This window comes from Rhinichthys klamathensis, unplaced genomic scaffold (assembly GCF_029890125.1).
Source record: "Rhinichthys klamathensis goyatoka isolate OS25496 unplaced genomic scaffold, OSU_Roscu_1.1 h1tg000176l_1, whole genome shotgun sequence".
NCBI lineage: Eukaryota > Metazoa > Chordata > Actinopteri > Cypriniformes > Leuciscidae > Rhinichthys > Rhinichthys klamathensis.
This window is the reverse complement of record NW_026606705.1, coordinates 1565001-1579709: the sequence shown is the minus strand read 5'-3', so window position 1 is coordinate 1579709 and position 14709 is coordinate 1565001. Positions and strand designations below refer to the sequence as shown.

The 14709-nt window shown below is 42.2% G+C and overlaps 1 protein-coding gene across 2 annotated transcripts in view; it reads left to right on the top strand.

The window, feature by feature from the left end:
- Nucleotides 1-5371: 5371 nt before the first annotated feature.
- Nucleotides 5372-14709, top strand: part of sema6d (sema domain, transmembrane domain (TM), and cytoplasmic domain, (semaphorin) 6D) — a 38114-nt gene continuing 28776 nt past the window's right edge. Inside the window, exons 1-2 of one of the 2 annotated variants that reach the window (XM_056260249.1) lie at nucleotides 5398-5456; nucleotides 6880-6978. In XM_056260249.1, coding sequence (XP_056116224.1) covers nucleotides 5433-5456; nucleotides 6880-6978 — 123 coding nt within the window. In that variant the 5' untranslated portion in view covers nucleotides 5398-5432. Of the gene's footprint in view, nucleotides 5457-6879; nucleotides 6979-14709 lie in introns of both variants that reach the window. The other variant, XM_056260250.1, reaches the window with a different exon arrangement.

The following is a 14709-nucleotide window of genomic DNA, read 5'->3' as shown; positions in this document are numbered from 1 at the left end:
GACCGTGTGGATGACGTCACACGCGGCTTCGGCTTGTGCTCGCGGGGGATGTAAACACAAACCACGATGGTGTGTGAAAACTCTCTAGGCATGTATTAAGGACAGAGACTTACAGCCAAAAGCTCAATGTCCCTGATGCAGGTTGTCTTCACAGTAACATGCCCAGGATTACACCATCTATTGTTGCTGAATATCGCAAGCCCTCCTCCCTTACGCTTCCCACTAGCCTTCGTGTCTCTGTCTGCTCTGACTGTAGTGAAGCCGGGTAAATCCACGTTAGCATCAGGAATGCTAGCAGTTAGCCATGTCTCAGTGAAACACAGACAGTAAACTGCACTCCCTGTAGATCCTCACATTCTTCACCATGCAGCCAGTTCATCGGTTTTGTTAGCCGTTGACGTTCCCCATGACCACAGACGGAACAAAGGGCTTGAATCTCCACCGCTTCTCCCTGCGCCTTGCTTTTAACTTAGCGCTTGCCCGGCATCCACGATACGGCCGTCTCACATCCCGAGGTAGATGTGGTACAGCACCGGCACTGGCCGAAGTCCTGAGAGCGACCAGCTGATCTCTCAAGTAAACAAGTCCGTGATCGTTCAGTAATATGAAGTCCATATTCGTAGGATAGAAAAAAAATATATTAAAACAACACTATACTAAACATATAAATATATAAATGACAATGTTTAAAATAAAAGTGGGCTATAAAACACCGAAAAACACGAGAGCACAAACAAAGCTACTGGGGGAGCTGCCACTTGCAGCTGGCGCTCATTAGCCATCAAAATCTCACTGCAATCTGTCAGATGATCTGGTGGTTTATTCAAATTCATGAAGGGATCACATTAACACTTTACGTGAAGTGTTTACAAGACTTGTGAAAGCCTCATTAACGGTGAATCTGGTCAAGAGTGAATTTGTTAAGGTAGTAGTTACTGGGTAAACAAGTGGGCCATGGTCAGGGACGTCCTGTTAACGCTAAAGTGGAAGCGATTATGGATTTCCCATAAAACGAATGACTGGGTACTATAGAGCTTTTTGCAGGAATGTTTGACTATAGTTTCCCCTTTAACTGATGTGGAGTACGGCTAGAGAGTTGAACTGAACTCTGAGTGTGATCACGCTTTTGCTGCTGCTGAAGATCTTCTTTGTAATGCGAATGTTCTCTCTCGCCTGACTTGTTCAATCTTGAAGTGGACACAAGTGCATTAGGCCGTGTGTCCACCAAAGCGTTTTTAGCCAGCTGAAAACGCTAGACGCTCTGCTGAAAACGCCTAGCTGTGAGCGCATGAGAGCGTTTTGGAAGCGCAGCGTTTTTTCCGTTGAGACGTTTCGTTGCTATGATACAGAATATCCGCAGCACCGTTTACTTGTAACTGATTTCGCAGGTAATTTGTTTCATACTGAAATTTTTTTTTTTATCCATTTTGTTCAGTTTGCTCTGCTGGTTGATGTCGTTGTACAGAAAGAATGTTGTGACAGTTGGTCGGTGTGATATTAGTCCCGCCCCTCCTCCACTGTGATTGGACGGTTGGTGAAAAGTGACAGTGATGAGCGCTGCGTTTTATCCAAAAGTTGAACATTTTTCAACTCTCGGCGACCAGTAAAAACGCCGGGCGCTCAGCGCTTCAGCGTGTAAAAAACGCCGAACGCTCAGCGCTTGAGCGTTAAATACACGCTCAGCGCCTCGTTGCGCTCATGGCGTTTAAAAAAACGCGGCGCTCCCATTGAAAACAATTGAAAACGTACGCCAGGCGCGAGTAAAAATGCTTTGGTGGACACACGGCCGTACCCCTCATTTACACTGCACACGTCTGCGGCGCATTACGGCTGCGACACGGCTACCGGAGCTGATCGCGGCCATTCTAGTCAATGCGTGTGTTTACACCTGCCGCGAAGCGGCGCGTTTCAGAAGCTTCCCAGAAGCTGCTCTCCGCGCCGCTTCGCTAAAGATAGGCGCCTAGTCTATTTTTGACGGACGCCGCGTCCAAGCCGCACCGTAAATACAAAATAAAAGTAAAAAAACACTGTCAATTTCATAATAAACACCCTGTGCAGAATCCCAGTTGTATTGCACACCGATATATCCTTGGTAAAATCCATAGACTGTAGGTAGACACACAAAAATCAAGAAAAACCACGCCGGACAGGCAAATCACGTGGTCTCGCGCATCCAGGCGCTTCGCTTCTGAAATGCTCCTGGTGTGAGTTGGCACTGTGTGAAGGACGGAATAAAACCGTGTCGCAGCCGTAATGCGCCGCAGACGTGTGCAGTGTAAATGAGGGGTTAGGCTGTGGAGCGGTGTTAATACAGCACAGTAAACTTGGCATTGACCACCCGATATGTTACTCCTCTAAGAAGTTTTCAAAAGCCCAAAGACAGTATATCACTATTGAAAAGGAAGCTCAGCATTACTTCTTGCTTTACAACATTTAGAAGTATATGTAGGAGGCAGATCTGAACCTGTCGCAGAGTTTACTGATCATAATCCCCTTGGGTTTTTAATGCATATGTGTAATTCAGCAGATTAGATTTGAATCAGTTGAACGTCACAACTGAAAGTTTAACTCTTTCCCTGCCAGCGTTTTTGACCATTTTCACTAAATTGTCATGGCCCCCAGAATATTATTATAATATAAAACTCTGAAAATACTTTCACTTCTGACAGCAAAAGTTGCTAAACATGTTTGGTGTGTAAAAGCGAGCTCATGCCATCTAGTTCATAAACAGCTCAGTTATAACAGAGACTAATACCTCACAAGTTATGAACAGTTATCATTTAAAGATTTTATGATTATGTGTTGGCAATTCTTTTTTATAAAGAGGTTTGCGGGTTGGCGTTATTGAGTTATTTAATCTCATGAATATAAAGTTATGCACAAATAATATCAAAACATCTTGGATCTGTGTATTAAAAGTAGCGTATTTACCCATTGCAGGAAAATTTTAAATAAAAAACATTACATTTAAAAAAATTTGCAGAAATCATTCAAGTTGCACATCAAGTTCTCATTACACAGTAATTTCAGGGAGTTTTGTCCTCAAAGTATAGTTACATATTATTTATTGTTTTTATCGCCTTCGTAGGCATTGTGAATCACCTGTGTATGAAATGTGCAATATTACAGTGAAAGAATTGCAGTGCTGTGCTCGGTCCTGTAGGGGGCAGCAAACACATATAAACTTGTGTTACTCTGCCACGAGAGGGAGCCATTGCCTTTAACTGTTTCTGCACACATGAACATGCACGGCCTGTGTATGCATATAACAAGATACAAGTATGCAGCATATTTTATGCAGCTATGCATATTTGCATACAAAAAATGCATATTTTTTATTTAAAAAATTCTCATTCTGAACTTATTTAAGTCATTTATGTAAATAGATTACCATGACCAGATTTACTTTTCAAAGACAGTCCATTGGATGATCGAAAAAAGTGGCCACCAGTGTGTTGCTGCTGCCTGCTCATTTGCATACCAAAACATTATCATGTAAGAAGATATGTGGTATTTGAAATAAATCTCTATAAAGTCTCTGTGTCTCTACAGGAATTTGACTTTATTTTCCCACGTTTGTGTTTGTGTCTGTAAATGCCTTCAGAATAACAGCACAATTTCGAGAAAAAACATGCACAGCGTCCAACACACACCATCCTCCTCCACTCCAGTGTGTGTGTGTGTGTGTGTGTGTGTGTGTGTGTGTGTGTACATGTTTTTCTACCCCAGTGGAGGATAGTGACTTAACCCTGAATGCACAGACTCATGGGGACTCGTGTCACTGGGGACCTAAATTGAGGAAACAAGCTCATAAATCATACAGAATTATTATTATTTTTTGAAAATGTAAAATTGCAGAAAGTTGTCTGTGATGGGTAGGTTTAGGGGTCAGGCTTGTGTGTGTGTGTGTGTGTGTGTGTGTGTGTGTGTGTGTGTGTGTGTGTGTGTGTGTGTGTGTGTGTGTGTGTGTGTGTGTGTGTGTGTGTGTGTGTGTGTGTGTGTGTGAGCAAGTAAATGAGTGCGTGTGCGTGCGTGCGTGCATGCGTGTGTGTGTGTGTGTGTGTGTGTGTGTGTGCGTGTGTGCGTGTGTGCGGCGTGTGTGCGTGTGCGTGTGTGTGTGTGTGTGTGTGTGTGTGTGCGTGTGTGTGTGCGGCGTGTGTGCGTGTGTGTGTGTGTGTGTGTGTGTGTGTGTGTGTGTGTGTGCAGCGTGTGTGCGTGTGTGTGTGTGTGTGTGTGTGTGTGTGTGTGTGTGTGTGTGTGTGTGTGTTACGGACAGAGCGGGATCTGCAGGTCAAAGGTCACGCTGGGACTGAAGCAGGACGTGGGAATGAGAGGCCGGAAGAGGAGGATGTTCCTCTCAATGTTTATATGCCCTGGAAAACAGCAGAAAGAAAGAAAAGAACAGACGGAGGGATGTTCCCTTCATAACAAGGATTATTATTATACTGTGACAATGCATGTAAAGTGTTAGGAGTCTTTATCATGAACTGATCATGATTGAGAATATGTTTTATGTTGAATACACTGTTCTGATGTGTGAATGAGCCGGAGCGCATTAAGGGTTTTCTGTTAGAGCGGTGTCGTGTTAGCGGCCCATAAGTTAATCACTAATGATCTTTACAACAGAAGTGAATCAATCAAAACTAACTTTATCTGGACAATAACTTTATTCTAGAGCTGCTGTAAAGCCTAAACACTCTCTGTTACTGTAATCTCCTGTTATCACTGTAAAGATGCTGTCAAACTCTATATTGTTAAAGCGCTGTATAAATGAAGGTGACTTGACTTGTGAATCATGAGGACTTTGATTGAATTATGCATAATGTAATATATTTACACACTAATTCTTAGAAGTTACTTTGCCATGAATGCATTTCATGTATAACACAGAACCGAACACAATCATTCCTGACAAAGTCAAATTCAACATTCTCTAAATCTGCTTTAATAAAAGAGAAGCTCCTGCAGTCTGACTGTAAACACAGATCCAGATGCGTGTGTGTGTGAGAGAGAGAGAGAGAGAGCGAGAGAGAGAGCGAGTATATGTGCCTGATGTTGATCTTTGTAAAGTGGAAGTTTAGCTGGACATAAGCATGTATATATATATATATATATATATATATATATATATATATATATATATATATATATATATATATATATATAATTATTATTATTTAGATATAATAAGCCAGCAAAGCGGTTCCACAGGGTAAATCCGTTCATAAATAACCCGCCACATGTGTTGTGATTGGCTGCGCGAAGTAAAGAGACCGGAGGGCAGTCTCTGATTGGCCCGAACTTGCACACGCAAATGAGGGAGGCGTGTCTGTTGTGTCTGTAGTCCCGCCTCGTTTCCTCTCGCAGTCAGTGAATGAACAGCTCTGGGTCTGCAACGCTCAGATTAGAAGGAAACACAGAGAATATGGACTATGATGGTTTTTGAAGCAAAACAGGTACGTTTCTGTGTTGTTTTGTAAGATTGTGGTTAATAAATGGGAGTAGTATTTTTGAACTGGTCATGTGCCAGCGCATGATGAACATGAACGCGCAAATACGAGTTATCAATCGCGCCACAAGAGTTTTAAAAGCTTTTAAACTGCGACCGTTAAACCGTCAGACGCGTAAACTCTTCCGTCAGTCGCGGCCGTGTGAAGATAAAGACAAACATTTCACAGAAACGCGATGTTTGGAAGCTGTCACGGGTGTTTTAGGGGGAAACGGCGAAGATGTTGGAGAGTAGATGTGGTAATCCTTTGCTCTCTGAGGGGATTTGGGGTTTAAAGCTCATGTCTGACCATCTGCCCTCAGAAAACTGCCAAAACAGCCTAAAATTAGCCAGATACCGCCAGTCCGGAGAAAACGTCTGAAAAGTGAGTATAGTTTATGAAATTACATAAACAATGCAGTCAGCTGGACCAGGACGGTCTTCAGACATTTCAACATATTAAAAACAGGTTTCAGAGAATATTAGTGGTTTTGATTAAAGATAAACATTTTCTAGTAATAAATGCGCATGTGATTTAATATAACGTTAGCTACCTGACTTTTCCCTAACGTTAATTAATAACTATAAATAGTCATCTAAATACATTATCTGATGACACACACACACACACACACACACATGGGATATATACACATATTATATATGAAACGTACATCTAAATCTTAAATATTGCTGTTTACACAACTCCAGAGACACAATGAGGTCATTATAACACATTGTGTTATTATTAATCAGTATTTTGACTCTCTTCTGAATGTTTCTATCTCTTTTCTCCTTCATATGCCTCTCTCTATGGAAGCTTGTTTCTTCCACAGAATAAAACATTTTAAAACATAATTGCGACTTTTTTTCTCACAATTGCGATTTACATCGTGCAATTTCTCAGAATTGCGTAATATAAAGTCGCAATTGCGTGTTATAAAGTCAGAATAGCAAAATATAAAGTCACAATTGTGTTATAAAGTCTGAATTGTGGTAAACTCACAATTGCGAGAAATAAGACTTTTTCTCGCAATTGCGAGTTTATATCTCGCAATTTGACATCTTTTCTCAGAATTGTGAGATATAAAAAAGTCAGAATTTCGAGTTTATTTCTTGCAATTGCAAGTTTATATCTTACAATTCTAACTTTATTTATCGTAATTGTGACTTTATATAACGCGATTCTGAGATAAAGTCAAGTATATTTTTTATTCTGTGGCGAAAACAAGCTTCCATATTTGTCTTGCTCTTATACGCGTCTTCTACATGTTTGCCCTTCTGTTCATAGTATGTTCCTCTCTCTCTCTCTCTCTCTCTCTCTCTCTCTCTCTCTCTCTCTCTCTCTCTCTCTCTCTCTCTCTCTCTCTCCCTCTCTCTGCCCACTCTAGCATTCCTGGAGCGCTTGTAGAGTTTCTGTTGGGTTCTCTGATCTCGGCACAGAACCGACGGGTCGGAGAGAAACTCCCCCTGAATTCCTCAACATGAAGGTCAGGAGGGAGAAAGCTGGGGTCCGAGTGCTCCTAACAAGCATTATAGTTTATCCCTAACCCTCACCCTAACCAACCCTGACCGTAACTAACCCTCACCCTAACTAACCCTGACCGTAACTGACCCTAACACTAGAGCTAAAGCCATACTTTTCCCAGAAATGAACAATCTGTCATCATTTACTCGCCCTCAAGATGTTCTTAACCTTTATGACTTTCATTCTTCTGCTAAAACACCAAACACACACTAAACAAACGGTATTGATTACCAACCGACTTCCATTTTCCCTTTTATGGACCAAAACCAAAACAAAAAAAGGGCGTTTTCAAGCATACATCCAAAAAAAAAAGTGTAATACATCTTTAAATTTGTTTGTTTTTCTGTAAGTTAGAACATGTCCTGTTTAATTTAAATAATGTAAAAAAAATAATGGATTTTTACCATGATTTACAAAAGACACCCACTAAAATGTGACTCAGTGTCACAATAGTTTATAACCAAAAAGTCTTGACATTAAAATGCTTTATTTAAGGCTCAAAGTCCCCACTTTGCCACTATCCTCCAAATCACTATTTTTACCCATTTGTCAGTAAGAAGGTTTCGTTAAAAATATCTTCTGTTAAAGTGAGTGATGAGCTCAACTGCCCATATTAAGTATATGGATCCCAAATTCTTTATTATATGAAAAATTCTCCTGTGCAAGAAAGTACGGTAAGTCATACGAGTTTGAAATAATGTGAGGGTGAATAAATGAAAATAATGTATTTATTTATTTAACAATAATATTAACTATCCCTTAAGACAATGCATTTATAAAATAATGTCAATTATTAACGTTGCAAAGCATCTGTAAAATACAGCACTTTGGGACCATAAATAATGTTTAAAACTCAATATGCAGGGCAGTGGATTGAAAAAAACCTGCAAGGTCTAGAGACACTTTTATACTTTGGGAACTTCTTTTAACTTAATCTCTGTGTTTTACAAATGCTGTAATGCGTGAGAGCCTCCAGAAGATGAGGATGCAGCGGTTAATCACGTTAATCTAGTGCATATTTACATAAACAACTATTAAAAAGCTGCGCAGTGAATGCAAAAAGAGTGAATGTAAAAAGAGGTTCTGTGCGGGGCTCGTTTTAGCATTTAAAAACGCCAAATGTAGGGCAGTGAAATAGGATAAAAACGATGTCTAGAAACACATTTTTATTTTGTGAACTTCTGAGTTTAACACAATGTCATGTGCGAGACGCTATAAGCATGTGAGTGATGTGACCCGTGCTCACCGCTCAAAAGCCTGGAACACACCAAGCCGACGGTCGGCCGTCGGGCAGTTTTTGTGCGTCGGCCGACTGAGTTTCCTCGGTGTGTTCCGCACGGTTCCGTGCCGTCGGCTGAAATGGGTCCTCGTCGGCTTTGTTTCGGCCGATTCGACATGTTGAATCTGCGTCGGGCCGTCGGTGAAAGAGGGAACTCTGATTGGCTGCTCAGCTTAGTGAAAGAGTCAATGCACGAGAATAATAGCAAAACAGCGAGCAAAGAAGTCAAAACTCTACAGATAGAAGGCAGCTCTTATGTTACATCATCTTACCTGAGTGTTCCCTGGTGAATATTTCAATATTAACACGAGCGGAGTGGAATAAAGAAAGTGTTTAGCAGGATTGATATTTAAAACGGTAAGCACGCACTGCTAGCCTGGTTCTACCAGACTCTCGTACATTTCATTTGTACAGAGAGTCTGGCACCGCTCCATTGACAATCGTTGACTTCCTTGTAGGCGGGTACTCTATTGAAGTCTAAAACTATTGGATCTGCCCAGAGTCACTCTGGATCTGCCACCAATCACTAACGTTTGCTCGTGATGTATGTCGAACCCCGTGGGGACTGGGGAGGAGGGCCACAATATCATGGCGAAAATAAACCTAAGCAAAGATTGTTCTTGCTCCGGCTTTAACTTCTTAATATTCGGCAGCGTTGCTACAACGGACCGAATGGCTTCGCTCGCATCTTTCTCCGCTGCCATTACTGAACTACAACTCAAAATAACGCACGACGTCATCGTTCTCAGCCACTCCCTCTGTTCGCTGATTGGCCCTACAAAAAATTGATCGGAGAAAAACCAAAGTCTACAGCACAATCCCAGACGTAGTACTGAAGGAAAATGAAATTGAGCGGAAGTGCGTAGGAGGGCGGAGCCAGGCTAACGCACTGCTGCTTTGTTTACGGTATGTGTATCTGCAGCCGGCAGCGTCGGTTTCCCTTTTTGAATGACGAATATAGACTAATATATCTGCAGAAATAGACAGTTGTCTCATTTACACGCAGGCGCAGAACGCGCATTCTAGCTGACAGTCGGCTGTAGTTCTCTCGGTGTGTTCAAGTGCAGCTTTTTCCCCCGACGAGAGGCGACAACACAGTCGGCTTTCATCAGCGCTAGTTCGTCGGCGTCGGCTTGGTGTGTTCCAGGCTAAAGACATCCATCTAGTGCATGTTTACATATGAAAAACTGCCCAGGAATGCAGAAACACGTTCTGTGTCAACAGGCTCCTATAGCAGCGCATGTTTACACAGACCAGCAGAGAGATACAGCGCTGATGACGGGCGAGCAGCACGCCTGTGTGTTCCTGAGGGACCGCTGCACTCTCGCTGGGTGTGTGTGTGTGTCCGAGCTGTACTAGTTGAAAGAGAAGGAAACGAGAGAGACGCTTCTGAGATCTTGACGGGAAGCAAAACAGCTGCTTTATGTCAAAGGTGCCGAGTATTTTTACTGAGAGCGTGAGAGCCGTCAGAGAGAGACGTTACACACTCTCACACACACACACACACACACACAGTTCTGAGGAAAGTGTTCACTCTCACTGACATCTGTGATCTACGTACATGTGCACCTACATATTTGACCAAATTTTTGACCACTGCCGAGCACCGTACAATACGCTACGCAACTTATTAGTTTGCATTTCAAAGATCTATCCTACACTTATTACTGAAAAGTATTTACAAGAACAATATTTCATCAGCTCACAAAAGAGAACGAGAAGAAAAGCATGTAAACATTTGAAATGGGCTGTTATTATGGCAGCAATTATATACATAAACAAAAATAAACCAAGCAGATTTGTGTTTACCTCGTGTAAATAAGAGGCTGCATTAACTTATTTCCGATAATTTTCACATTTTTAAAATGACACCCATCATTTTGAGATAAAATACAATACAGACAATTATTTTATCTATAGTGCGTGACTGCGTATATATCTTCTCATTTTTAAACAGGATATTTAAATAATCAAATCAGAAATAGGACATTAGGTTATTTTCCTATTAATAAATTAAATATGAATTTACTCTTATTATAATCATATGAGTGACTGCTTGTTCCCGGGTTCATGGGATCACAAAACTCGCTCCTCGACTGAATAACTCGCCATCCGAGTGCATGAGTTTATCACTGAGGTGCCGTGCTAATGTATCATTACAGACGTCCACATGAGAAACAACTACGGCTTTAGACAGTAAGGACTTTGGAAAATGCATTGAAGATGTGATGTGTGTTCAAATGATTTTAGACGAAATTGTGTTGTGCAATTTCATAGCGACTGTCGACAAGAACATTATGCTTTTTAATGTCCGTGCAACAAACCCAGGTGTGTTTTAGAGAGTGCTGGGAAATGTAGTCGCTCCTGTTATCAGTTCATGCATTCCCTGGGAATCAAACCCATGACCTTGACGTTGCTAGCGCCACGCTCGGCTCTTCTCTAAATGACAGTAAAACATGAACAAACTAAAGGCACAAGCAGCTTCACCTTCATTAATTCTCACTCCGAGGATCAGGAAACACTGCAGACCAGAGAACATTTCCAGCCGCTCCGACTGACGTGTTCCTGGAGAATAGCCGGAGAACATTCCCAAAGTGTTTACTAGATCTCAGTCCTGGACAATCTCTCATGACTCAGGCGAGAGTGTGGATCTGTGCTCTGGCGTCTCTAAACACCACAACAGGCGCTGTTCGCCTGGTGCTTTAAGAGCAGGAGTGTGTTATTATGCACTGGATTCGTGTTATTTATTTAACTCAATTTGAAGTCAAAAGGAATGTCTGAATTATTACATGATTCTCAAAGTGACGTTTTTAATGAAGAATCTGTATTTGTGTACCTGTGTTTTGTAGGAATGGGTGAAAAAGCCATTCTCTGATGTTTCATGATTCTCTTAGTTTTTAATGAAACTGATTATGAATTGATAATCCCTCACTGTGATTGTCTGGAAGACTTTCAAAGCACTTTGTGTTTCATACTTGTAATGTGATTCTTTATATTTTATATATTCAAAACTTTAGTAATAATTCTCAACATACCATTATTTTTATGTATTATCAATTTGTAAGTATTTTAAAAAGTACTTATAATTATATAAGTGATGTAATAAAAATGCACAGATAAATTAGATATTCAATGTTGTTAAACTCATTAATTATTTAAAACAAATGTAGGTCAAGAATCGTTTTAGAATGGGATCGTGAGGTGCCTAAAGATTCCCACCCGTAGTATTTTCCATAAGCGTCATTATTATTAATAATAATAATAATAATAATGCATTTACTGTAAATTAAATTAATTCTAAACAAATACAGTGGAGTAAAATATCAATACTCACACATATTTGATTCATTGTAGTTCTTCATTTGCATTTTGCGGTCTCAGTCTCAAAAGTTATTGTTTTAAAATGTACATCCCGTTTTATAAAAATAAGAGATGCTTGGCATCATGTTCCCAGGGAATGCAAGAACTGATCAAATGTGTGCTTTGACAGCCGTGTGAGACACTTTGGATCAAAGCCTAACTGACTGCAGACTGGACTCCTGTAACGCCTCTTCTGATGATGATGGGTCAGTGTGTCCGGCTCTGCGTAACTAATGCAGGAAAGCAGGAGCACTGAGACGTCCATCCCAACAGCCACCTCAGAGCTAGCATAAGATGAGACCAGTTCACAACGAGAACAATCACTAGCAGATGAGATCGTTCTGGTTAGCGCTGCAGTTTTGACATCTGTCGCTTTAAATGCGGGGATATTATGTGGATTCTGATTGGCTGTCATTATTTATACTATTCATCAACGTGATTTCAACGAACGTGTCTCTGTGCTGTTTACACCTGGCCACTTCATGCGTTTCTCAGACCGGATCGCTACCGGATTTATCAAAACCATTGCATTTACACCTGGGCACATAAATGTGTTTCCGCAAAACGGATATAAATGCGATCTTCAATTCCCGCTTTAATGGAGTTCAGGTTTTAATGAAGGTGATTGTGTGTTAAGCGTCTGTGACTTACTTTCACTTTGATCTGGGATAGTTTGCGCGTTGGCTTGATGAATCATCTGTGGCGATGCGTGTAGCATTAGCGCCGTCATATCTGGCTGTAACATGACATATAGCCTATAACACGCTCTCACACGTTTATTTTTTAGCATTGTTGGGAGCAGTAAAACTGGCATATGTGGTTTCAACACCAGATGCGTTTACACTTGTGCAGTTTGGTCTGGAACAGGTCTCAGACCTGCTCCTGATGGGGTTTGAGTGACCGGATTCAAACCCGTGTCGAATGCGCTTCGGAGAGCTTTTACACCTGGCCTCTTCACGACCCGAGAGCTGTCCATCACAGACACACATGAAGTGGCCAGGTGTAAACAGCCCTTAGTTATAGCGTGCTGTGCTGTGGGCTATTCTTATATTCAGAACGCTTCTAGAACTATCGTTATCACCCCTGGCCTTTAGACAGGGATATCCTAAAGCCGGAGAGGTGGATGTCCTGTAGAGGAACTCAGAAACACTCGCTTGTCAAACCTTCACATCACTGACTGAAATCTTGCCGAGAAGAATGAGCTACACACGAACCCAAAGACGTCACAGCTGCAGTGAGCGGTTTAACATGTAGCAGTCCAGCATGTGATGGTCAGTGAAGAAAATGCAAAAGATTTATATAAAAGGCTTTTTATAGGCTAGCTCTTGCTCTGTTTTCCAAGAACTGCTTTTGTAAAGATGTTTTTTTCGTCTCTGTGTGTTCACTGCGGCTCTGACTGTCTCTGTGGTGTGTGTGTGTGTGTGTGTGTGTGTGTGTGTGTGTGTGTGTGTGTGTGTGTGTGTGTGTGTGTGTGTGTGAGAGACTGTCTCTGTGGTGTGTGTGTGTGTGTGTGTGTGTGTGTGTGTGTGTGTGTGTGTGTGTGTGTGTGTGTGTGTGTGTGTGTGTGTGTGTGTGTGTGTGTGTGTGTGTGTGAGACACTGTCTCTGTGGTGTGTGTTTGAGAGACTGTGTGTGTGTGTGTGAGACACTGTCTCTGTGGTGTGTGTGTGTGTGTGTGTGTGTGTGTGTGAGAGACTGTCTCTGTGTGTTCACTGCGGCTCTGACTGTCTCTGTGGTGTGTGTGTGTGTGTGAGAGACTGTCTCTGTGGTGTGTGTGTGTGTGTGTGTGAGAGAGAGAGTGTGAGACACTGTCTCTGTGGTGTGTGTGTGTGTGTGTGTGTGTGTGTGTGTGTGTGTGTGTGTGTGTGTGTGTGTGTGAGAGACTGTCTCTGTGGTGTGTGTGTGTGTGTGTGTGTGTGAGAGAGTGTGAGACACTGTCTCTGTGGTGTGTGTGTGTGTGTGTGTGTGTGTGTGTGTGTGTGAGAGACTGTCTCTGTGGTGTGTGTGTGTGTGTGTGAGAGAGAGAGTGTGAGACACTGTCTCTGTGGTGTGTGTGTGTGTGTGAGAGAGACTGTCTCTGTGGTGTGTGTGTAGGTGTGTGTGTGAGAGAGACTGTCTCTGTGGTGTGTGTGTGTGTGTGTGTGTGTGTGAGAGAGTGTGTGAGACACTGTCTCTGTGGTGTGTGTTTGAGAGACTGTGTGTGTGTGTGTGTGTGTGTGTGAGACACTGTCTCTGTGGTGTGTGTGTGTGTGTATGTGTAAGAGAGTGTGTGAGACACTGTCTCTGTGGTGTGTGTGTGTGTGTGTGAGAGAGAGTGTGAGACACTGTCTCTGTGGTGTGTGTGTGTGTGTGTGTGTGTGTGTGTGTGTGTGTGTGTGTGTGAGAGACTGTCTCTGTGGTGTGTGTGTGTGAGAGAGAGAGTGTGAGACACTGTCTCTGTGGTGTGTGTGTGTGTGTGTGTGTGAGAGAGACTGTCTCTGTGGTGTGTGTGTGTGAGAGAGTGTGTGAGAGAGACTGTCTCTGTGGTGTGTGTGTGTGAGAGAGTGTGTGAGACACTGTCTCTGTGGTGTGTGTTTGAGAGACTGTGTGTGTGTGTGTGTGTGTGTGTGTGTGTGTGTGTGTGTGTGTGTGTGTGTGTGTGTGTGTGTGTGTGTGTGTGTGTGTGTGTGTGTTTGTGTGTGTGTTAGGGCTGCAACGATTAGTCGACGTTGTCGACAACGTCGACAATAAAAATTTGTCGACAAATATCTTTGTTGTCGAGTAGTCGTTTGATCTCACGTGACCTAATGTAAGGGCCTGCAATCCCGCGATTTGAACGCTACGGCGCTGTAGCGCTAGAGTGTAGTGCAGCCCTTACAAATGCTATTGCGGTAGAAGAGAAAACAGCGCGAATTATGACAGTCAGTGCAAACGAATCCGAACTAGCAAGGTTTAGGTTTGGGAAAGTTTCACAAAACTTCAAATCAAGAATGCTGTCGTGTGCAATGTTGGGGTGCAAGAGGAAACATCCCGGCAAAAGAGGAGCCGGTGAGAAGTGAGTGTTCTCCAGCTGGAG